The sequence below is a fragment of the Candoia aspera genome, chromosome 3 (assembly GCF_035149785.1).
Source record: "Candoia aspera isolate rCanAsp1 chromosome 3, rCanAsp1.hap2, whole genome shotgun sequence".
Taxonomy (NCBI): domain Eukaryota; kingdom Metazoa; phylum Chordata; class Lepidosauria; order Squamata; family Boidae; genus Candoia; species Candoia aspera.
Genome location: NC_086155.1, coordinates 111,007,882 through 111,032,400, shown reverse-complemented (window position 1 = coordinate 111,032,400; position 24,519 = coordinate 111,007,882). Strand labels below are relative to the sequence as shown.

General features: G+C 41.6%; 1 protein-coding gene across 1 annotated transcript in view; it reads left to right on the top strand.

Annotated features, from left to right (window-relative positions):
- Positions 1-24,519, top strand: part of LOC134493809 (cysteine-rich protein 2) — a 67,954-nt gene that overhangs the window by 13,021 nt on the left and 30,414 nt on the right. Inside the window, exon 2 of the mRNA XM_063298592.1 lies at positions 22,564-22,658. Within this exon, the coding sequence (XP_063154662.1) occupies positions 22,564-22,658 (95 nt within the window). The remainder of the gene's footprint in view (positions 1-22,563; positions 22,659-24,519) is intronic.

Here is a 24,519-nt window from a genome sequence, read left to right as displayed (position 1 = left end):
GGCTGTAGGCACAGTCTCTCTCCTTCTGTCTACACCAACTGGAAACAACCACTGAGGAAGGAGGTGAACCATTGAAACACAGTGCCCCAACCCCCAGAGATGATCCAGAAAGATACCATGGTGAATGGTCTTGAAAGCTGCTGAGAGATCAGTGAAAACAAAGATGGAGGCATCAGCCCCATCCTGGCTTTGCCAAACATAATACGATCAGCGCTGTCTCCATACTATGCCCTAGTCTGAAAACTGACTGAAGCTTGAGCCTGTTCCTTCCCATCCAGACCCCAATAGTCTCCAAGCATTGGGGCAGTGTCTCAACAGTCTCAACAGCCAGAGATCGAGATATACAGTTGGGTTATTAGCAACGTATTGATGATACCTGATCATTAGGTCAGGTAATGTGGCCACCAGCTATTTGAGAAGTAGATGTAAGTCCAAGAACAAATCCCCCCCAAAAGTGTACCGTTTTGTCTGCAGAAGTAGAAACCTAGCCAGAACGAAAATCAGTAAATCCTCAGACTGAAGCCTTCTGAAATTTAATAAAGTTTCTTATAAAAAAAAATCCTCAGACCAAAGCCACAATCACTGGTGTTGCTAGTTTAAGCCTGTTCTTCCCCATTCAGACTAACTATGTAATAGCCCTGAAATTGGTCCTTTCCATAAGCAGGCTTAAGAAACCTGCAGTGCTGTAATCTGATGCTGTACATCAGACAGCCGTGTCATAACCAGGAAACTGCATGGAAGCTTCTGCTGTGGAACTGCATGGAAGCTTCTGCATGCACAGCTTCTGCTGTGGATACCAATATCCCCAATATAAATGTCTGAGGTCTGATGAATCTGTTCAGTGGCTTCAAATTTAAACAGCCCTCCAGGCCCTGATTTTCTTTGGGACAATGAACAACACCCAGAACAGGCCAGTAAACTTTTACGCTGGGGCCGCTGGTCAGTGCCTCAAATGCTCAACAGATGATGAGCAGCCTCCAACATTCTTTGATCTAATACTGACTTCCTGGATATTAGCAATGGTAGAAATCTATTCCTTAATTTGAGCTTCAAAGCATATTTCCACTTAAATCAATAGAGCACCCAGTTGTCTCTGCATGACTATTCCCAGGTGACCCAATATTGCTGTAGGTGGTATTTAGTATTAAATTGATGTTCCTTTCTGTTGGGACTTGATCCCTTTGCCTTGGGCATTGCTAAAATATCTGTACTGTTGATTCCAGCAACCACATTCTTGGTCACCTCCAAAACAGAAAAGATTGGCAGACTCTTCTCTGGCTCAGAGACTGCTAGATTCTGGATAATTCTTTTTTTATTACTGAAGGTAGATATTTTTATTGTTACTCTCTGCTGTGTCAATGGACTCAGCAAACTACTTCTTGCCCATAAAGGGCAAGATTGGCCCTGAATTAGTGATTGACCTGCCAGTTCCTGAGCCGTAGCCCTCAACAAGCAGCCTCCTTGAGGCTGAAAACTGAAGACTTGAAGAATTGAAGTATTTCCAATCAAAGCCAGTGCCTTGGCAAATATACTAAAGGACTTAACAATAAAATGAACATGTTAGTTCAAATACACTAAGCTAGATTCAATCTTAGCCAAAAGGCTTACTGATTTATTTGCTTGGGGAGGCCTTGAACAAGGGAAATCAAGTTTAATTTTTGGCAAAACAATGATAAATCTTAAATTATTTATAAATTTGATAGCAGTATCTTGATAGCAGTATACTGTAAAAATAAGGCAAAATAAGGCAATTATACATGCCTATTAGGACACTCAAATCCATATTTCTCAAATCTTCCTTGATTTAGAAATGTACAGTAACTTTTCTATCTTATGCTAAGACCTACCCTGCATTTGGGCTGGCCACATAATCTATCACTTGTAAGGCTAATTTCTTCATGAGCTTCTATAAGAACTATGCAAGTGTATGTCAGCTTCACTTCTGTGGAACAAGGACTTCAAGACCAGGGAATTCCAAGTGACCCATTTGTCTTCTAAATATTAATAGCAAGAACATTAAGCCCACACAGCTACCAATTCTTACACATATAGAAAACTAGGGTCCTCAATTTCGGTGCCAGTGAAAAGGTGCAGCATCCCACTTCCATTTCATTCAACAGACGCTTTTTTGTGAGGCTGGCCAAGAGGGGTTAAAGAGTCTACCAAGCTGGCCACCACAATTCATGTTGTTTGGGCCTCAACCTACCCCTGCATCCATGGCCTACAGCTTAGCCTGCCACTGTAAAGAGCTTCCAGAGGAGGCCTGAAGGTGAGTCCACAGCCTACTGGTCCACTCTTTGTGGCTTTTTGCCACCTAAATGAACACACTGATTCTGTGGAGGATTTCTGTTGGAAGAAAGGACACTGGCCCAGTATAGAAAAGATGGTCAAGAAACAAGTGTGCTAGCAGTAAATAAATATATTCCTATTACAATATGAACAAAAGAGTCCCCCTTTTTAGGGGGAGATGGGTGGTGATAGAAATTGGAATAATAAATAAAAACAAGCTCAACAGTACTGCATGAATTTGAAACTAGCTTTTTTAAAATTCTTCAAACTGACAGTATCGGATCTATTTAACAATCTCAAATAATCTTTACTCTGTCTTCTGCAGGCGGAAAAAACTGGTGTCCTGAACAGGCTGCTGGCAACATTGTGTTGAACTCCATTTCTGTGTAAATCTGCTTAGTCTTTATGTCTATGAATATAGAACAGTTTTCTTCTGTGATCACAGACCCTAATGTTTCATGGAAGCATCTTTCATATTACAGTCTCTTTTGGTACTGAGTTTAATGAAACAGGGAAACATTTCAACCTTGTTGAAGTGCAAGCCTGCTTTCGTGGCTCCACTGAAAGTAGTGAGAGCAGTTCAGTAGCTTTTAGTTTAACAAATTCATCTGAAATTCTTCCATTCCTTATGATTGCCAGCAGTGCTATCTTCTCTGTCATTGCTATGTGTGTTCCCTCATTACAGAAGAGGGTGCTTGCCTTGCCTGAAAGATTGAATTAAAGACTGAATATATTGTTTCTTGGGTGAGTTTTAAAAAATTATTTGTGCCTTCCTATCCAACCAGCTAGGCTTGCATAAGAGCAGGCAAGAATCAGGGTGGAAAGTGCCAACTAGAAGCATGTGTATATATTTTGTTAGTTTCTATGGTATTCAGTCTGTGATGTCACTGAGATATATATATCCATCAAGATAAAGAAGGAAGAGGGAATGAAAATAAGAGATGTGCAGAACCAGAAGGATTTTGTTGCTTAGCTGAATTCCTCTGAAAAGTACTTCTCTCTAGATAATGTTTTCCGATTTAGATGCTGCTTTCTTAGAGGAATGTGTTACTCATTTGTTAGATTTATATTCTACTTTTCCTTTAGGTGCTCAAAGCAGCTAAGAATCTTCCTTCACTTTATCCCCACAACAGCCCTGTGAGTGAGTTGGGCTGAGATATAATGACTGCCCTAAAGTCATCAAGTAATATTCTATAGGATGGATCTGACCCTACCTGGGGTCCCTAAATTTGGCCTATATGTAATCTGATACCTAGAATCTACATGTACTCTGCATGTACACATGTATGCCAGTTTTTAACAGTACATATAGCAAGATCCCTCTGCCAACTGCAGGTCCTTCAAGCATGTTTATTAGGAAGGCTTGACACATTAACAGATCATTTACATAATTTATAAAATTGTATGCTGCTATTCATTTTTTTTACGTTATTCATAGAGTTATTCATATAGTTATTCAGACAAATCTATTCTGGAACAACATAGCCTCATTTGTAGACTTATTTGGTGATAGAAAAGCAAAGATGTTATCCTCCATTTCTAATCTTTTGTATTTTTATGTTGTTGGGCTCTCTATTACTTCATGATGAAAAAAAAATCAGCTTGATAAGGGTTGCTATCTCTTTGGTGAAAGGATGCAATTTTGATCAGAATAATCTCACACAGAAAAAAGATAGAAAATATGTGTTAAGATGCTTTTTAAGTTTAGGATCTGGGTTATCTTTTTCAGGATCTGGGTTATCTGTTTTGTTTCTGAAGTAACCAAGCCAACCCTGGTTCTTCGTTTCAGAGTGGTTGATAAACATTCTTGCATTGCTCTCAAGTTCACCCCATTCCCACAATTTTTGTTATGTTAGGACACTTCAGAATTATTCAGAAATGTCTGTCCTGTTCTTATTCTCATGTTCTACATCTCTGTAAAGTTGACAGTCATGAACTACCCTCAGCTGAAGGAAAAAAAACAACTAGCTCAGACACAGCAAAGCCTCTTGGAAAGAAGTCCGCATTCCAAGTCAGGCCTTGATTCATCCATCTTCCTCTTAGATTCCTTTGGAACTGCAGGCAATGGCTGTGTTTCAGCTGGGTGGGGCAGGAAGATGCTAAAGGAGAGAAGCAAAACTTGGCTTGAATCAAATCAGGGAATGCAGAAGCCATTAAAAGAAGCTTTAACTTGTGATTCCTGAACATTTATCTTACTTTCCTCAGTGGGAAGCAACTCAGTGTGCCTTAGTTTGTCATTTAGGGCAGGGGTGTCCAACCCACGGGCTGCATGCAGCCCTGAACAGCTAGTAATGTGGCCCCAAAACATTATCCCCTCGTTTTAATGTAAATGTCCATTTTGTCCTGTTTTTTTTAAAAACCGCCTATCAGCGCGATAGGCGATTGGCTCCCACCTGCAAGCGGCAGGAGATTTGAGGCAATAAAAGGCACTCAGGAGAAGAGCTGGTTGTCGCAGACAGCCATTCTATCAAGCTCCCAGAACCGCCTCAAACCTCTTCTCTGGAATCACCTCAAAAGTCCTGCCCTGCCAACATGATGGACCCTGGCCCTTCACCCTGCCTCATAGTTGCACCAGAAACAATCGTGACCTGCACCTCGCTGCTGCCGCCACTGAGCCTGTCACCGCGTCTAGTCTTGCTGTCGCTGCCCCCCGGCTTGCTGCTGGTGCTTGCCTCACTGTCACCGCCATCCCTGAGTCTGCTGCTGGCTTGTATCCTGCTGTTGCTGCCTCTGAGACTGCCGCCATGTGGAGTTCTGCTTTGGAGCCCGGCTGTAATTCCGTGCCAGTCCTAGTGCCTGTCTCTTGCCCTGCTACGCCAGGGAAACTCTGCTGCTGTGAGGTATCAGTCTTCCAGATCAGCCTTGCTCTGCCTTGCCTTGCTGCTGTGAGATCCCAGCCTGACTGCCCCTCGCACTGGGAAACAAGGCCACAGGGACTGATACGGAATATTGCGTAAGTTTAACCCTGTCCCGTTTTTGCATCCCAGTGTCCCGTTTTTGTCTCAAGGAAATATGGTCAACCTAATTTAGGGCCGATCCCTTTCCTCCTTTCTAGGGCTGCCCTCACTGCAGCTGTCCGGGGAGGCGAGGCCGGGGAGGGGTCCCTACATGGGGAAGCCAGGGAGGGGGCCTGCCTGCCCAGCCCTGTCCTCCCAAAGGAGGGGTTTGGGAGACGCGGTGCTGGAGGTCCCCTTTGGGGAGAAAGTGTGAAAGTGTGCATATCGAAAGTAGAAAAATGGGGAACTAAGCCACATTGCACTTGACAAATTGAGCTCCTCTAATGTCCCTGACATCTCATTTGGTGCTAGAAAACAGCTTTTGCTGGATCTTTAGCAGTCCAAGAAGTTTCAAGGGGACCCAGTGATGTCAATACTATGGGTCTGATGTTGAAGGACAATTACACAATAAACATTTATCTGAGAGCAGCTGAAGTCTACAAAGCAATAGTCTTTGTTTCCTTCAGTTCTCTTCCTGTTTTCCTCTACATTTCTCACCAGGTCTAACCAATTAATAGCTAAGTAATTTATGATTTGGTTGCAACTAATCCAAAATCCATTATGTCATGGATCATCAGGGCCCCTAGACTATGTCCATGGATCTCCAAAATAAAATAGGATATTGGTTTTCTTTTTTTAAAATATTCTTAAGAGGGAAAAATGCCCTGGAATTCATGAAACTACCAAATCTCACATTTTGTATTCTGATATAGGGTTTTTTGAGATCTACCATGGCAGCAGTGAAATATAAATTTAATCCAACACTTCTTTGCTCAGATGATGGTGTTTCGGCTACAATTTGTTTGGATTACTGAAATGTGCTCTACATCGGGCTGCCCTTAAGGACCACCCACAAGTTACAACTGGTCCAGAATGCAGTCGTGCATGTAGTGTTGGGCTCCCCTAATGAAAGTACTGATGCTACAGATACAGCTCAACTTGCCATTTTTATTAGAGGTATTGATAACAAATATAATGTCACTGAAGAAATGGCTTCTTTGGTGCCATTAAAAGGCACAACTAAATCTCTTGATTTGTACGAAGCAGTAAAAATGACATTAAAGTGATTTTCTTTAACCATTGTCAACATATCTGGTATATCTACTGATGGCGCCCTGGCGACAGTTGGTAAAAGTGAGTGACTTACAAAATTGATAGAAGACGATGCAAGTGCTGCTGGCAACTCACATTTGATGAAATATTACTGCATTCTACATCAAGAAAATTTATGCACGAAAGCTTTAAAAATGGATAATGTCATGCAAATAGTCATCAAAGCAGTGGATTGAATCATCGCCAATTCCAGGAGTTCCTTCAAAGTACGGATGCTGATTATGGGGACATCTTTTACTTTTCTGAAGTATGATTTGCAAAATGAAAGCTAGTTGTTTATGGAATCAAAAAGAAAATTTGTGCCAGAACTTGAAGATGAAAAATGGCTCACAGATTTAGCATTTTTGGTGGATGTGATCGCTCATTTAAATGAGTTAAATGCATTAACTCATTTAAATGAGTTAAACATGCGTCTTCAAGGTGAAAACCAACTTATCCCTGCAATGTTTTAAACCATAACAGAGTTGGAAATGAAACTTAAAGTATGACAAGCTCAAGTTATGGAAAATAATTTTATACATTTTAATATGCTGGCTAAACAGTCCTGTGAACAGCGAGAAATATGCAGCCTTGCTTTTCGGTTTGATACAGGAATTTGAGAACAGGTTTCAAGATTTCCGGAAAAATCATCAATATTTTGGTATATTTTCGACTCCATTTTCAGTCAGTGTAACTACATTACCTCCAAATTTTCAAATGGAATGCATAGAGTTGCAATCAGACATTCAACTCAAAGAAAAATTTGATCATGTCTCTCTGCTGGACTTTTGTAAGACCTATCTTCCCAGAGAAAAATATCCCTCACTTCACAATCACGCCTTATTCATGATATCACTTTTTGGCAGCATGTACATTTGTGAGCAACTATTTTCAAGGATGAATCACACAAAGAGTAAAATTAGAATTAAAATTTCTGACGAATACCTTGAGAACTCACTGAGAATTGCAACCACTTTCATCGAACGTTGATGCATTAGTTTCACAAAAACGAAGTCAAATATCCCACTAGTTTTATGTTGCCCTCTTTTTAAAAATTTTATAATAAAAATATAAAAAATAAATGAAGCTTTATTACTTATATACATTAACTATATTATATATTTTACATGTGGCCCAAGACAATTCCTCTTCATTCAGTGTGGCCCAGGGAAGCCAAAAGGTTGGACACCCCTGATTTAGGGCAAGATACCAAGTCCTTCCTTTCTCTCAGTGTTTTGTGTTCTTGACCCACCCAGGGCAGGAATGTTTGGGATAGAAAGTAGAACTTTTTGTGTGTATTTTTGGAACTGTAGCACTTAGATAATAGGAAAGCTTTTTATGTTTGGTGACTAGCACAGTTAGTTTCCTCTCTGGAGAGTACACTGTGCTTCTGTTCTGGCTGCTGGCATGGTTATCACCAGGGCTGGGTGTGGGACGTTACATCATTGCTGTTTCCTGAGTTGGCAGATTGAATACTAAAATATGCTTTCCGTTTGGATTTCATCCCACGCTCCTAGGGCGTTTCCCTGGTTGCCCCATTAAGTGCTTTATGCTTGCTGCGTGTCTTTTGTTTCTGAGGGTACACCATTGACTCTACTTTAGTTTTTCCTACTGATTTTTATATGATGATGTTTTTCAACTTACCAGCCTAGCCTAAAGATTTGGTATTCTTGAAAAAGCTTTGTTATTCCCTGTCATATTTTTATTGTGAATTACTAGCATGTAATAGAAGAAAACTAAACTACACTAGGACAGAAACATTTTGTAAAGTAAAATTAAAGATTGAAAATGTAAATTAATATTAAATGTTTAAATATTTGTAATTTTAAAATACATGAAGGTTGTAGGACAACAACAGCTAATGTAAGACATAGATCATAGAATTGCCCTAACAGTCAATAGTCTTGCAGTTTATTAAAAGACTTTGTATGTTAAAAATATATCTTGTCAGCCAGTTAATTAAAACATAATGTGACAGATTACATATCTGTGGGGATTAGAATCTACACAAAATAGATAAATGGAGAAGGACTTTAACTTAAGAGATCCACAATTGCTAGGCTAAAAAAAATTACACAGTAGCTTATCTACTGTCCATCATTGGACAAGTGAGTATACAGTAGTCCTAATGAGGATTATCATAAAGGTTTGTCTAAGTTTAGAGAATGCAGATGTAATCAAGTATGAAGTGCTGTATAATAAGTTTATAGTAACTCTTCTACATTCTTATTTTTTCTATCTGAGAGACTATTTTGATTGGTCATCCAGTTTCATAGATGGAATCAAGCCAGGGACATTACATCTAGAGCAATGGAATAAAATTGTAGAAACCTTTGAAAGTGGAAAAAAATAGCCCTTATTATTAGGATTATTATTCGATTAGGAATACACAATGTTGAAGAAGAGGGGGGCCCTCTCCAGGGGGAAAAGCGTGCACACCCTCGGGCTCCTGGCCAAGAAGATCAGAAAAGACCCACCTTAGGTTTCTGCGGTTTTTCTAGTAGAGTTTGCTAGTGCCTTTCAGTTTAGCAGGATTCTGTCTAGTAGAGTAGAACAATAAACACTAGAGCTTCTTGTCTCAGTGTGGTTCTTCACTCTATATTCTGACAATATCAGACTTATCCATGAAGTTATCACAACTGAGCTTTACTTAAAGGAGACTTTTTTTTCAAAACTGAAATGTTTACTGAAAGAAGTCAGTTTATATAGATTTGGTAGGACTTCTATATTTTATATTTTGTTGAGTGAGACTCATGCAACTGACTTATGTTATTACAGGTAGTCCTAGGGTTATGACCATTCATTCAGCAACCGTTCAAAGTTACAATAATGCTGAATGAGAGGGACTTAATGACCGGTCCTCAGAGTTTTGACTGTCACAGTGTCCCCGCGGCCACGTGATCATCCAGGTGCTTGGTGCCTGGCTCACAATTATGATGTTGCAGCAAGCCACAGTCACATGATCACAATTTCCTATGTTCCCTGCCAGTTTCCCACTAGCAAAGTCAGTGGGGAAGCCGGCAGGAAGTCAGAAGTCAATCCTGCTGCTTTTTCGCCCACCCGCACTCTGTAGCATCTGCCCATAACATCCCCTACCCCCCCACAGCATCCACACACCCACCTACACGCCATAGCTCCTGCCCGCGGCACCACTCCGCTGCACCCAGGCATGCACCCCCCCCCCCCATGGCACCCTCTGAACCCACCACACTCAAACATGTAGCTTTGGATCTTTTTCCTCAATAAATAAATGAACAAGGATAAAGTTTTTGACTCATTTGTTTAACTGGGTTCTCTTTATCTAGTTTTAGGACTTGTATGTGGAGAATAGATCACATTTTAGGTCATATTTATGCAGAAATATTGAAAATTCAAAAGGGTTCACAAACTTTTAAGCACTTCTGAATAATGGTCAATAGTACTGAGGGCTGCTGAGGGGTCAAGTAGAACCAGAATTATCCCCATCTGGGTCCCAACAAGGGTCATCCACCACTGCAACACTGCCATTTCCATCCCATGCCCAGACGTGAAGTGTTCTAAATCATCTGTTTGCTCTAGGGCACTTATTTGCTGTCTTTCTACTACTCTTTCAACAACCTTCCTTTAAAAGGGAAGATTGGTGACTGGACAATAGTTTTCAAATAATAAAATAGTTATCAAATAAATACTTAACTGTTCTTTTTATCTTCAAAACACAAAATAAAACCACATAACATATTTTCATTTTATTTTATTTTTATCCCACCTTTATTATTTTTATACATAACTCAAGGTGGTGAACATACCTAATACTCCTTCCTCCTCTTTTCCCCACAACAACAACCCTGTGAGGTGAGTTGGGCAGAGAGAGTGACTGGCCCAAGGTCACCCAGCCGGCTTTCATGCCTAAGGCGGGACTAGAACTCACAGACTCCTGGTTTCTAGCCTAGCACCTTAACTGCTAGACCAAACTGGCTCTATGTCCATATCATAGTCCATGCCTCATCCTTTCATCTAGTGACCTGGCTGGGTGACCTTGGGCCAGTCACTTTCTCTTAGCCCAACTCAGTGCAATGTAGACTAGCCTCCTCGTGGTGTACCCCGGGCACCGTGACTTGTCACGGCTAAATAGTCTACACATCTGGCTGCTGGACCTCACAAGGCTTTCCCAGCAAGAAAAAGCAGCATGAACATTGAACTGCTGTGCCATACGTTTAAAAAAAAATTGCAGTGGTGTTCTATTTTTGTTTATTTCTGTTATACCATTTATTTAGGGTATATGGAATTGTTTTCTCATGCTTAAAGCTTTGCTGCTTTAAGAATTATTCAGTGTCCTTTTCAGTGTATTCACCATTAGCAGTACACAGAATTTCTTAAACTTTCTTCCGGATTTATTCCTAACTCTGGTCATATATCTTTTGAGTTTTTGCAACACTCTTATTTCTCTTTAAGAGGGTAAATGAAAATTTACTTGGAAAAATTTTGTATAAATGTCAGAACATTTTTTTTTGGAGGTCTTTACAGGAAAGGGCTTACTTAAATCACTGATCTAAATCTAGAGGTGTTTTATAAATAGGTGTTTTATAAATAGAGGTGTTTTATAAAATATAAATTTTATAAATAGTGTGGATGGGAAGTATGTGGCTTTTGTTGCAATTGCTTTAATACAGTTTATTTTTTGAATTCTGACTGACAGGATTTAATATTCAGATTCTTCATCAGTTTTGAAATATTTCTGTGGCCAAATCTGTGATGGTAAGCCCCATAGAGTCCTTATGAGAACACTTCTTTGTTCATTCTTTCACACATTCTACAGTATTTCATACAGATCATCTTCTTTTAGAGTTCTCTTCATTATCAGTTCATTGATTTCATAAGCAAAGCAACACTTTTTTGAAAAGAATCTTGCATTCTTGCCTTGTTGCTGTTTATGTATTCATAAGATTATTTTTTTAAGAAGGAAACATAATAAGCTTCTGGAATGCAAACTTTGTTCCATAGATTCTGTACTTTATAGAACTGTTCCTTTGCCCTCTGCATGTTTGTTGTCAACGCTGGCAAAGTAAATTAGAGTTTCACAATTCATATCTATCTCCAAAAAACCTACATTGTTAAAGAAATATGAGAGAAAAAAAATCCCACTATCCAAACTGTTTTTGCTATGAGTCCATTTTCAGCTGATTCTGAAAACAATTTCTCCAGCAAAACATCTTAGTTTACAGGATTCATTCTTCATAAATCCCTGGCATGACTTTTTTATCAGCATGCCTGCTTGATGACTCATTGGAGTAGAATTTGCCTTTAATGGAATTTCTCTGCTGAGAGTTACTTATTTCTGTTTGTGGGCATTTATTTTTAAATGCAAATTGCTCCCAAAGGGAAACAATGCTTGCTTTTTTTTTTAAAGTGAGTCTATAGGGTTGATTTGGCTATTCATCCTTTTCTGAGTTTGCTTTCAGAGATTAAACTCCTGTACTTGTTCTTGGAAAAACCTTGGATTTTCTTTTACCTGAAGAAAATTAATAATTCTTCCATATTCCACAGGCAGACTATGGAGTATAATATCAATTCAGATACCCCAGGCAGTTTTACATCTTGTAGTTCCAGTTCTCTTACTGTTCTAAGAATAAGCTGTTATGTTGTGATAAGATGCATATCTTTAAAGATTGTATTACATGAGGGAAACTTGTGAAGCCATGTTGTCTTACTGAAATAGCTCTTACAATCCCATAGTCCCATCTGCACTTTCATTATCATCAGTGTGATTTAGAAATATGTCACTCATAGTGAGTGGGGCCTGGCGGACTGGAACCGGGTGACATGATGTGTGGAGGAGTGGCCTGGCATTTCCCTGACCCCTGGTGGCTCAGTGGATCTCAGTGAACTCCAGCATAGTGGAGTCGGCTCAGTGACAAGGTAGCCTTGCGGCGAGGAGCAGCAGACGTGGCGTCTTCTCTGGGCCCCGGCAGCGAGCCCTTGGTGGAGTGGCTGACAATAGGGGGCGATGAGTGTTGAAACTTTAGGCCCTGGTGCCAGAACCCTCTGGACAAAGATCTTGGCAGTGGGGGGGGGCGGTGAGCTTTTATGGTTTCTGGCCCCTTACCGAAGCCCTCAAGACAGGCGAAGGGGGATTGAGTGGGGCTGGTGGCTTCCAACCGCAGAAGGGATATAATAACTGTGATGGGCATTGGTGGGTAGGCCCCAGCAGTGTGGAGTGGGGAGCTAGACCAGACCGTGGGTCGTTCCCCTAACCTGCCCAGGCAGTTAAAAGGGTCCCTCCAGTGTTTGTGTGGTATAGTGTGAGTGTGGTACTTCCTTCCGAGTATGAGAGACTCGGGGAGAGTCCAGAATTGTGTGATTGTGTGTAAGGGTGCTCACCCCTGTGTGAGAGACAGGAGGTGGGCAGGAATGGATGAGGTGCCTCCCCATTGACCAGTGAGAGAGGCTGAGGGGGGGCACAGGGAGAGTGTGGGGGCATTGGTTAGGCTTCCACAGCGCCAAGAGCGTGAGCTGGTGCGCTGCGGGGCCTACCACTGCCCTGGGGTTGATTGAGTGCAGGAGATGTGTGAATGAATGGAGGAGGAGACCCTTATTTCCATCCAGGGTGCCTGAAGGTCTGGGAGTGGAGGCAACTGGGCCTGGAAATTCTGGGGGCTATAGGGCGGGGTGTACTATTGAGGTGGTGACGGGTCAGGGATGTTATGACGGGAACTGGAGGGCAGGCCATCTTAGGGAAAGATGCCCCCGGTGTTTGTTACTGGTGGCGTGTTCCGGCCCTCCAAGTTCAGACCCAGGCCCTGGTCAGCGGATTCTTGAGGGCCCTGGTCTCCAGCTGCTGTTCCTTAACGCCAGGTCTGTTAACAGCAAGGCCCCCCTCATATGTGATTTAATCACAGAGGAGGGGGCAGACCTGGCGTGTATCACCGAGACCTGGCTGGGCCCAGAAGGGGGGGTAGCCCTTTCGGAAATGTGCCCGGCTGGGTTTCAGGTGTGGCACCAGCTGAGACACCAGGGCAGGGGAGGAGGGGTGGCAGTTGTCATCCAAGAGTCTCTGGTGGCCTTCAAGGGCCCTGCTCCACAAGTGGCTGGTTGTGAGACCCTGTTCTTCAGGTTGGGCTCCCAAGAACAGTTGGGAGTGTTGCTACTGTACCAACCTCCCTGCTGCGTAGCAACCTCCCTGCCTGAGCTGCTGGAGGCCATCTCAGGGTTGGCAGTGGAGTTCCCCAGACTTATGGTTTTGAGGGACTTCAATCTGCCTTCCCTGGGGTGGGCCTCAGAGGCAGCTCAGGAGTTCATGGCAACCATGGCAACCATAGGCCTGTCCCAGATTATTCGGGATCTGACTCGAGACAGTGGCCTCACTCTGGACTTGGTTTTCTTTTCGGAGCAGTGGCAATGTAATCTGAGGGGAGAACCGCATCTGTCCCCATTGTCATGGTCAGATCACACGCTGGTGACCCTGAGATTCTCCTATGCTGCCCCCCTCTGCAGGGAGGTAGGACCTATTCGGCTGGTCCGCCCCTAGCGACTGATGGACCCAGTGAGGTTTCAGAGGGAGCTGGGGGTTATACCTGAGGATCTGCTGCACAGTCCAGCGGAGGCCCTGGCCGCTACCTGGAATAGGGAGGTGGCCGGGCCTTGGACAGGATCGCGCCTCTCTTGCCTCATCCAACCCAACACTCCCCGTGGTTTACGGAGGAGTTGATGGTTTTGAAGAGGCTTAAGAGACATCTAGAGCACTGCTGGTGGAAGACAAAGACTAAATCCGACCGAACACAGGTTAGAGCCGCCGTTAAGGCCTACCTTGTGGCGGTAAGAGCGACGAAACGCCAATATTTCTCCGCTCTTATTGCATCCTCAGAATGCCGCCCCACGGCCCTGTTTAGGATCACATGTACCCTTTTGGGGAAGATGGGGCCAGTGGCTCACCTACAGGGCCATGCGGAAGAGTTTTCTGAGCATCTGCAGGATAAAATCGCCTGGATTCGCTCCAAGTTGGACTCCAAGCATGAAGCAGGGTCTGTGGAGATGCCATCTGGCGGGGTCCAGGAAGCGGGCCTTCTCTGCAGTTGCCCCCGCCCTTTGGAACATCTTGCCTTCAGAGGTGAGGCAGGCGCCTTCACTTCCAACCTTCAGGAGGGCCCTGAAAACCTGGTTTTGCCATCTTGCATGGGGCGGGCAGGTGGGCAACCATCCGTGGGGTTGGCTCGCACCTTAGAGCCCCTCCCACCTGATCAGAATTTTTAACCTCTTGGATTGTATACTTATTTATATTGCATTTTATATTTGTAATTGTTTGTATAGATTTAATTGTTATTATAGTCCTAATTTTATTGTAAACCACTCAGAGTCCCCCTTTTGGGGGAGATGGGTGGTAGCAAAATTTGAATAATAAATAAAAATAAAAAAATAGTTAGAAATACCAGTTTTCTTGTTTCCAGCATCCCATTCCTCCTGTTTCTTTCCACATTCACCTTATCTCAGGTCTTCTAGGATATTGGCCATTCCCAGCATGTTCAGTATTTTCACTCAAATGGATCATCTTGTATAGTTAGTGTCATCTAGGAGCTCAGTTGAATCAGCTATTCTGCCTTGATCATAGCTAGCCATTCTGCCTTAATGAATCTTTCTCTCTTGGAAACCTAACAGCATCCCAGATCCCCTCCCTTCCTTTTTTTTTCTAAAAAACACAAACCCTTTATATTCCTAATCTCTCTTTGACTTGGGCCCATTATCTGATGTGAGAGTGGCTTTGGACAACAGGGTATGTATGCAGAGAGAAACTGAAATAATAAATCTGTTTAACATTTAAAAAAGAAATATCATAGTTTACTTATTTGCAGCATCCCATTCCTTCTGTTCTTCTCCAGATTCACTTTATCCAGTTAAAAGTGTAAAAAAATTCTGAGGGCTGGGAGGCTTTTTAGGTTTTAAGTTTTCTGTAGACCCAAAAGACATACTTCCTACTGTGGCATTAAAATTTCCATACTGAAGAAAGTAAGCTTTAGGGAATTTTGATAGCCTGTTTTAAGTTTTAAGAAGGTACAAAAGTAGTAAATATAAATTTAAGGGAATACTCCTGCTTTCCTTGAATTATAAGAGATTGAATAAAGCACTTTTCACTTCAGGGTGGGGTTTGGAACACGATTAACCTCCACTTGTTCTTAAATTGTTTTTAGCTGTATGCATTTTGAATTGGTGATATCATCTGGGAAATAAACTCTAGAGACTATGTTTCTTGGAAACTGAGGATATCATATTTTATTTTTAAAAAAGTAAAAACTATAATGAAATTTAATTTTCCAGCTTATTAAGTTCCAAGAAAAAAGCTGTCATTCATTCAAATTGAATAGAGATGGTGACAGGTTAGGGACTTTGCAGATAATCATTTTTTTGTACTGCACTAAGAAAATTGCGAATCCGATGTTCTAAGGATCAACACACCATTGGAACCTGGAATGTAAGATATATGAGCCAGGGCAAATTGGATGTGGTTATTGGTGAGATGTCAAGATTAAAGATAGACATTCTGGGCGTCAGTGAACTGAAATGGACTGGAATGGGCCACTTCACATCAAATGACCACCAGATCTACTACTGTGGACAAGAGGACCACAGAAGAAATGGAGTAGCCTTCATAATAGTTAAGTGGCTAAAGCAGTGCTTGGATACAACCCAAAAAACGACAGAATGATCTCAATTCGAATTCAGGGCAAGCCATCTAACATCACAGTGATCCAAATATACGCCCCAACCACAAATGCTGAAGAAGCTGAAGTAGAGCAGTTCTGTGAGGATCTGCAGCACCTACTGGACAACATGCCTAAAAGGGATGTTATTTTCATCACAGACTGGAATGCTAAGGTGGGCAGTCAAATGACACCTCGTATTACAGGTAAGTATGGCCTAGGAGAACAAAATGAAGCAGGACATAGGCTGATAGAATTTTGCCAAGACAATTCACTCTGCATAACAAACACTCTTCCAACAACCTAAGAGACTTCACCAGATGGACAACACCAAAATCAGATTGATTACATCCTTTGCAGCCAAAGGTGGCGGACATCTGTACAGTCGGTAAAAACAAGACCTGGAGCTGACTGTAGTTCAGATCACGAACTTCTTCTTGCACAATTTAGGATCAGACTAAAGAGATTAGGGAAGACCCACAGATCAGCTAGATATGAGCTCACTAATATTCCTAAGGAATATGCAGTGGAGGTGAAGAATAGATTTAAGGGACTGGACTTAGTAGATAGGGTCCCGGAAGAACTCTGGACAGAAGTTGGCAGCATTGTTCAGGAGGCGGCAACAAAATACATCCCAAAGAAAGAGAAAACCAAGAAGGCAAAATGGCTGTCTGCTGAGACACTAGAAGTAGCCCAAGAAAGAAGGAAAGCAAAAGGCAACAGCGATAGGGGGAGATATGCCCAATTAAATGCAAAATTCCAGAGGTTAGCCAGAAGAGATAAGGAATTATTTTTAAACAAGCAATGCACGGAAGTGGAAGAAGACAATAGAATAGGAAGGACAAGAGACCTGTTCCAGAAAATTAGAAACATTGGAGGTAAATTCCAGGCCAAAATGGGCATGATCAAAAACAAAGATGGCAAGGACCTAACAGAAGAAGAAGAGATCAAGAAAAGGTGGCAAGAATATACAGAAGACCTGTATAGGAAGGATAACAATATCGGGGATAGCTTTGACGGTGTGGTCAGTGAGCTAGAGCCAGACATCCTGAAGAGTGAGGTTGAGTGGGCCTTAAGAAGCATTGCTAATAACGAGGCAGCAGGAGACGATGGCATCCCAGCTGAACTGTTCAAAATGTTGCAAGATGATGGTGTCAAGGTAATGCATGCTATATGCCAGCAAATTTGGAAAACACAAGAATGGCCATCAGATTGGAAAAAATCAACTTATATCCCCATACCAAAAAAGGGGAACACTAAAGAATGTTCAAACTATCGAACAGTGGCACTCATTTCACATGCCAGTAAGGTAATGCTCAAGATCCTGCAAGGTAGACTTCAGCAATTCATGGAGCGAGAATTGCCAGATGTACAAGCTGGGTTTAGAAAAGGCAGAGGAACTAGAGACCAAATTGCCAATATCCACTGGATAATGGAAAAAGCCAGGGAGTTTCAGAAAAACATCTATTTCTGTTTTATTGACTATTCTAAAGGCTTTGACTGTGTGGACCCTAACAAATTGTGGCAAGTTCTTAGTGGTATGGGGATACCAAGTCATCTTGTCTGCCTCCTGAGGAATCTGTATAACGACCAAGTAGCAACAGTAAGAACAGACCACGGAACAACGGACTGGTTTAAGTTTGGGAAAGGAATACGGCAGGGCTGTATACTCTCACCCTACCTATTCAACTTGTATGCAGAACACATCATGCGACAAGCTGGGCTTGAGGAATCCAAGGCTGGAGTTAAAATCTCTGGAAGAAACATTAACAATCTCAGATATGCAGATGATACCACTTTGATGGCTGAAAGTGAAGAGGAACTGAGGAGCCTTATGATGAAGGTGAAAGAAGAAAGTGCAAAAGCTGGCTTGCAGCTAAACCTCAAAAAAACCAAGATTATGGCAACCAGCTTGATTGATAACTGGCAAATAGAGGGAGAAAATGTAGAAGCAGTGAAAGACTTTGTATTTCTAGGTGCAAAGATTACTGCAGATGCTGACTGCAGTCAGGAAATCAGAAGACGCTTAATCCTTGGGAGAAGAGCAATGACAAATCTTGATAAAATAGTTAAGAGCAGAGACATCACACTGACAACAAAGGCCCGCATAGTTAAAGCAATGGTGTTCCCTGTAGTAACATATGGCTGCGAGAGCTGGACCATAAGGAAGGCTGAGCGAAGGAAGATCGATGCTTTTGAACTGTGGTGTTGGAGGAAAATTCTGAGAGTGCCTTGGACTGCAAGAAGATCAAACCAGTCCATCCTCCAGGAAATAAAGCCAGACTGCTCACTTGAGGGAATGATATTAAAGGCAAAACTGAAATACTTTGGCCACATAATGAGAAGACAGGACAGCCTGGAGAAGGTGCTGATGCTAGGGAGAGTGGAAGGCAAAAGGAAGAGGGGCCGACCAAGGGCAAGATGGATGGATGATATTCTAAAGGTGACGGACTCGTCCCTGGGGGAGCTGGGGGTGTTGACGACCGACAGGAAAGTCTGGCGTGGGCTGGTCCATGAAGTCACGAAGAGTCGGAAGCGACTAAACGAATAAACAACAACAAGAAAATTGCATGTGTATGCAAAATATATTGGCCATCCAGATGACCCTGTAACATCCAGCAGATAGCCCAATATTTGTATGTTTCTTTCTATGAATAAAGCCCTGTAGTTCATTTCCAGCATGATTCAAAGGACTGGCTGTGGTATGCCTTCCTGGAGGGCAATCCCTTTATGACATCAGGGCCAATGAGTTATTTTCCTCTGAGAAGAATGTTCTTCCTAGCCCTTTCTCTTCTGGGAGGTTTTGCCATTTTTTTTCTATACTCCAAGCAATTAATTCCATTTAGCCATCTTAGTGATTTTTCCTTAATTCCATCATACCTGTTCTGTGATTAGCTGCGAATGACCGAGATGGGTTTCAAAACATCAGTTGCATTTCAAATGCAGTGATCTTGCACATTTGTTTGTATTGGCTTCCATCATGGTCTTTACTCATTTTAACTGTGTTCTGAAAGTTGTGAACTTTTGTAGGATGACAAAATTCACTTCCCCACAGGAAACTGCAACAGGTAGAAAGCTACAGGGCAAAAGAATAGGTTGGGTCATTATGAGGACACAAACTGACTTTGAAATACTGTATTGTAGTTTCTCATCAATATCTCATTACTGTTTGGACAGTTATTGCTAGTTTTCAACCATTACAGAAGGTCTATTTTATATATAGATGAGTTTAGAAGTGTTGTTTTTTAAATCTCTGTTGAGGTTATCTGAATAACAGAACCCTACCACAAATGAATAATAAAAGAGAGGCCAGCACTCTGAGACAGATGCCAAAGGTAGGTTGTGGAATAAAAAACTTTCTTTTGTCAACCAAATGGAAGAGATGCAACCCCCTATCCGAACTCAGCCCCTCCATTTAAAACAAGTTTTGATTAACTTACCTAGTCTGTATAATTAAGACTAAAAAGGAACAGTGGTCTGCACAGAGGACAGTTCTCTGTTTATTCTCTTGTCAACTTTGGGGATAATGATTTGGAGGCTAATCAAGTAGTTGCCAAGTTTGCTTTCAGAAAGAGAGTTCTTTTAACGTTTAAGCAATTTATAATCCCACTTGCTTTATTCCAAATGAAAAGCATTCTTCCCATGCTTTGTCAAAGGAGGTCTTCTGGATAGGGTAATTGACCTTTGCTGATGTTAAGGATGACATTTTCAGCTGTCAACTATGATTGTGATAACTGTGAATGTTCTCTATTAACTAGATAATCAAATTGAGGCTCTGTTGCTATCTTAACAAGCCAAAGCTAAGTCCAGCAAATTATTCCAAATGTTCATTGAAAAATGGACAGGTATTTCTGAAAAAAAGACTCTTACCAAAAAGGAAGCAAATTAAGATAATTATGAAACTGAATCCACATTATCTGCTAACTGTGCTAATGTGGCATTCTAAAGTTGTTATTGTTTCTGTTAACAGCAGTTTCTGTTAACAACAGCAACGTATGAATAATTTAGAGACTTATCTTAGAAGAAGGGGTACATTTAAGAAATCTGCAGCAACCACCAGGTTCATGGGTGACTCAAAGTTTTGTTAGGACCCCATAGTGTTTCTTGAATATTCTGGAACATTGCTGTTTGAAATGGTAAAGCTCTGACATAGTGTTTTTGCACTGTATCTTTTTTTTTATCCCACCTTTATTATTTTTACAAATAACTCAAGGCGGGGAACATACTGAATACTCCTTCCTCCTCCTATTTTCCCCACAACAACAACCCTGTGAGGTGGGTTGGGCTGAGAGAGAATGACTGGCCCAAAGTGACCCAGCCGGCTTTCATGCCTAAGGCAGGACTAGAACTCACTGTCTCCTGGTTTCTAGCCTGGAGCCTTAACCACTAGACGAAACTGGCTCTCTTGAAATATGTCCAAATCTAATCTAATTTCAAGAGATCCTGGCTCTAGAGAAATTTGATCTGGATGGTTTTGCTTGTACGACTGCCCTGTTTAGTGACTGTTCAAAGTTACAGTGGTGCTGATAAAGTAACTTTATGAGCAGTCTTGCTGCCCTGCGCACTGCCACCCCTGCCCCTACTGCCCCCAGCTGACCTTCGCTGTCTTCTTCCTCCTGCTGTGGATATAAACTAGGAACTTGACTAAAAAAAAAAGATTAAACTATATTTTCCCTTATGGAAACATTAGATTTATATAAAATTTAATGTTTATGGGGAAATAGACATGATGACAACTTCCTGCCAATCCACTGAAGTAGCCTGTACTGTGACACTCAGCCAGCCTCTGGCATGTAAAATTATGCAACTATGCATATCTTGACAGTACATATGATAGATGTGCAAAGTCCCAAATAATGTACATTCCAGCATCTTTCTAGTGCCCAAGCTTTGGAATAGCTTCTAGAGGTGAAAGCAAAACAGATAATTCTTATTTGAGTAATTTTTTAAAGATAAAATATCACATAAAATAAAGTCTATTGATGGCTAATTTGTAGGAGTAGATAGGCAGATGGGGGAGTTGAAGCAGAGGTGAGTGCAGCACAGTCCTGGCCTAATGAATGCAACCGGGATTACCAAAGCTGCTGTAGCTAAGCAGTAAATCACATGATATTTCTCCTAAGGACCTCATCACTTAGCAATGGAAATTCCAGTCCCAATTAGGGTTGTTAAGTGAGGACTACCTGTAGAACAAGATGGAATCATACTTTAAAGCAGTGTTTCTCAACCATGACAACTTGAAGATGTTTGGACTTCAATTCCCATAATTTCCCAGCCAGCTTTTTGCTGGAATCAATAAGGTGAGGTTCAAAAGGTAATCAATAGACACATAGAAATAAACCATATTTATACACCATTCAAAAGAGACAGTAAAAAAGCTAAGAAGGAAGCAAAAAGACTAGAACACATCCTCTCCAGCAGCCAACACCCAGATAAGCAGGGATTAATACCAGACAAAAAATCAAGCAGAAAACAATACCCTAATCAAGGAATTATCAAGGAGAAGAGCACACCCCCAGCAAAACTGGCAGGGCAAGCTACTGTATTCACAAACCCCACACTCACTCGCACTGATGATGTTACCTAGTTGGGTAAAGAAATGTCTGCAAGCGAACAACCAAGCTCAGAGAGCACCAAGGACTCCCCAGTTCAACTCTGAGCTACCCTATTCTCTTCTATTGGAAGTTAGTATGTGTTCTGTAAATGAAGTTCCATCGGATAAAAAAATGCCCTATGAAAATAATGATTAAAAGACCCTAATACTTTACTCTGGAAGCAAGAGGTTTAAAGGGAGATACGACTACCTGACATCTGAAGATATCTGAAGAACAGTCACAGAGGAGATTTCTGTTGTTTCAGAAGTAAGTTATACAGCCAATTGGTGGAAATTACAAGGAAACACATTTTGTCTAAACATTAGGAAAAACTTCCTGATGTTATCAGATAGCACAGAGTTAGAGAGCTGTGCACTACTGTAGATTATAAGCACTCTTGACTTACACTCAACACATCTTCAAGGTGGCTGCTTCCACTATTAGCTGTGGCTTCCACACAGAGGTTTTCTATGAGTCAAATCCTGTTTATAGAAAAAAGTTTCTCCATCTTTTTATTTAAATAACTTCAGTCTACACCAGACTAAACTGTTACATTGAGAACTATCTCAAGAAAATCTCCAATGTCATGATTGAAATCAAAACCTTAGAATAGATGAAGTGATCAAGATATGAGGCAGCATTAGGCAGTTATTTCAGGCAGCTGATTGTGGGGTCAAGAAAAGGCAGGCAATGTATTGATTATTTAATTTGTTAGCATATTTTTACTGACTGTGGGAAAGGCTTTCCAAAGCATTCATAAAACACAGATCATAACACTCTATATGATTCTCTCTCCATCTACCATCATTTTGTAGGTGATGGTCCTCAATTTTTAGTCCTTTCAAGTAGGTTTTGAAAGATATAAAGGTTGAGAATCTCTGGTCTATAGAGTTCTGACTCTCCATGTTTTGTTTGTTTGTACAGCTGAAAAAGTAACTTCCTTGGGAAAAGATTGGCATAAGTTCTGTTTGAAATGTGAGCGCTGCAACAAGACCCTGACACCTGGTGGGCATGCAGAGGTAAGACATAAAAATGAGAAGAAGAAGCAATATGTTTGCTTCATCTACAACCTAATTGTTTAGATTCAGTGATAAACTTAAGAGTTAAATAAATACATAAAGCTTTTGGAAGCTTCAGCTGGTCCAGAATGCAGCTGCGCAGACAGTTATCGGGGCTGTAAAATCAGCCCATGTGACACCACTGTTACGCAAGCTGCACTGGGTACCAGTTTGCTTCCCGGTCCAATTCAAGGTGTTGGTTATCACCTTTAAAGCCCTACATGGCATGGGACCAGGGTACCTGAGGGACCATCTCGTCCCCATAACATCGACCCGTCCCACCCGGTCAGGCAGGGAGGACATGCTATGGACCCCATCAGTAAAGGAATTTCATCTAGTGGGGTCCAGGAGGCGAGCCTTCTCTGCAGTGGCGCCCGCCTTTTGGAACATCTTGCCCCTGGAGTTGAGATGAGTTTCCTCGCTCTCGGACTTCCGGAAGAAACTGAACACCTGGTTCTGCCACCTTGCTTGGGAGGGGGAGAGTGATAGCTCCACCTGGGGATGGCTGGTGCCATAGCACCTCTTAGTGATTGTGTTCCATCTCCACTTGGATTTTACATTTGTTTTTATGTATATTTTAATGGTAATTTTAGGTGGTTATGTTTTTGGTGTTATTTTATTGTAAACCGCCCAGAATCCCCCATTGGAGGAGATGGGCGGTGATATAAATTTAATAAATAAATCATGCATGCCAAATTGTGATACAAATAGCTAGCGTCATGAGTACTGATGGCGAGCAGGAGGGGGCCTCTATCCAGGGGGGAAAACACATGCGTAGTACTGAGGAATTAAGCAGCCATTCAAAGAGACACAGATCAGACCCACCTTAACTTTTGGGGTTTATCTGTCTGGGTTTTTCCCATGCTTCTTCAGTTTGTTAGGATTGATGTCCTAACAGTCAGGAATCACGCTGAGACGAAGAATAGGTCTCTAGTGTTTATTGCTGCTACATAAGACAGAAAATCCTAACAAACTGAAGAAGCGTGGGAAAAACCCAGACAGATAAACCCCAAAAGTTAAGGCGGGTCTGATCTGTGTCTCTTTGAATGGCTGCTTAATTCCTCAGTACTACGCATGTGTTTTCCCCCCTGAATAGAGGCCCCCTCCTGCTCGCCATCAGTACTCATGACAGCTAGTTTGTTTGTTTATTTTCTATCCCACCTTTATTATTTTTATAAATAACTCAAGGCGGTGAACATACCTAATACTCCTTCCTCCTATTTTCCCCACAACAACCACCCTGTGAGGTGAGCTGGGCTGAGAAAGACTGACTGGCCCAAGGTCACCCAGCCAGCTTTCATGCCTAAGGCAGGACTAGAACTCACAGCCTCCTGGTTTCTAGCCCGTTGCCTTAACCACTAGACCAAACTGGCTGTGGATCTTTTTTGTTGTTTATTAATTTTTTTCTTTTTATTACATTTAGTTTACTTTAATTACTATAATATATGTAGGTTCTTTTTTCAATAGTATAACCGTTACTATGTTTTTTCTGCTGTTGGTAGTTCTTGTATTTCACTATTTTTAAAAATATATAAATAGACACAGACATGTATATTTCCTGGATATGTTTTATGATTTGATGGCGATTTTTTTAGTATCCCATGTAAAATCATAAAAGTCTGTATTTTGGATCCATGTTTTGCCTCAAGATAATGATGGGACATGCTAGTTCTAAGCATAGGAGGTACCATTTTACCATTTTTAGAAGTCTGATTCAGGGGATGATCTGGGGGGTTTGTCCAGACTTGTGGATAATGTCTGATGGTGTTTCTTAAGTTTTGGCTTTAGCTTCCACATTAGTCAATATCTCCATGGAACTGCT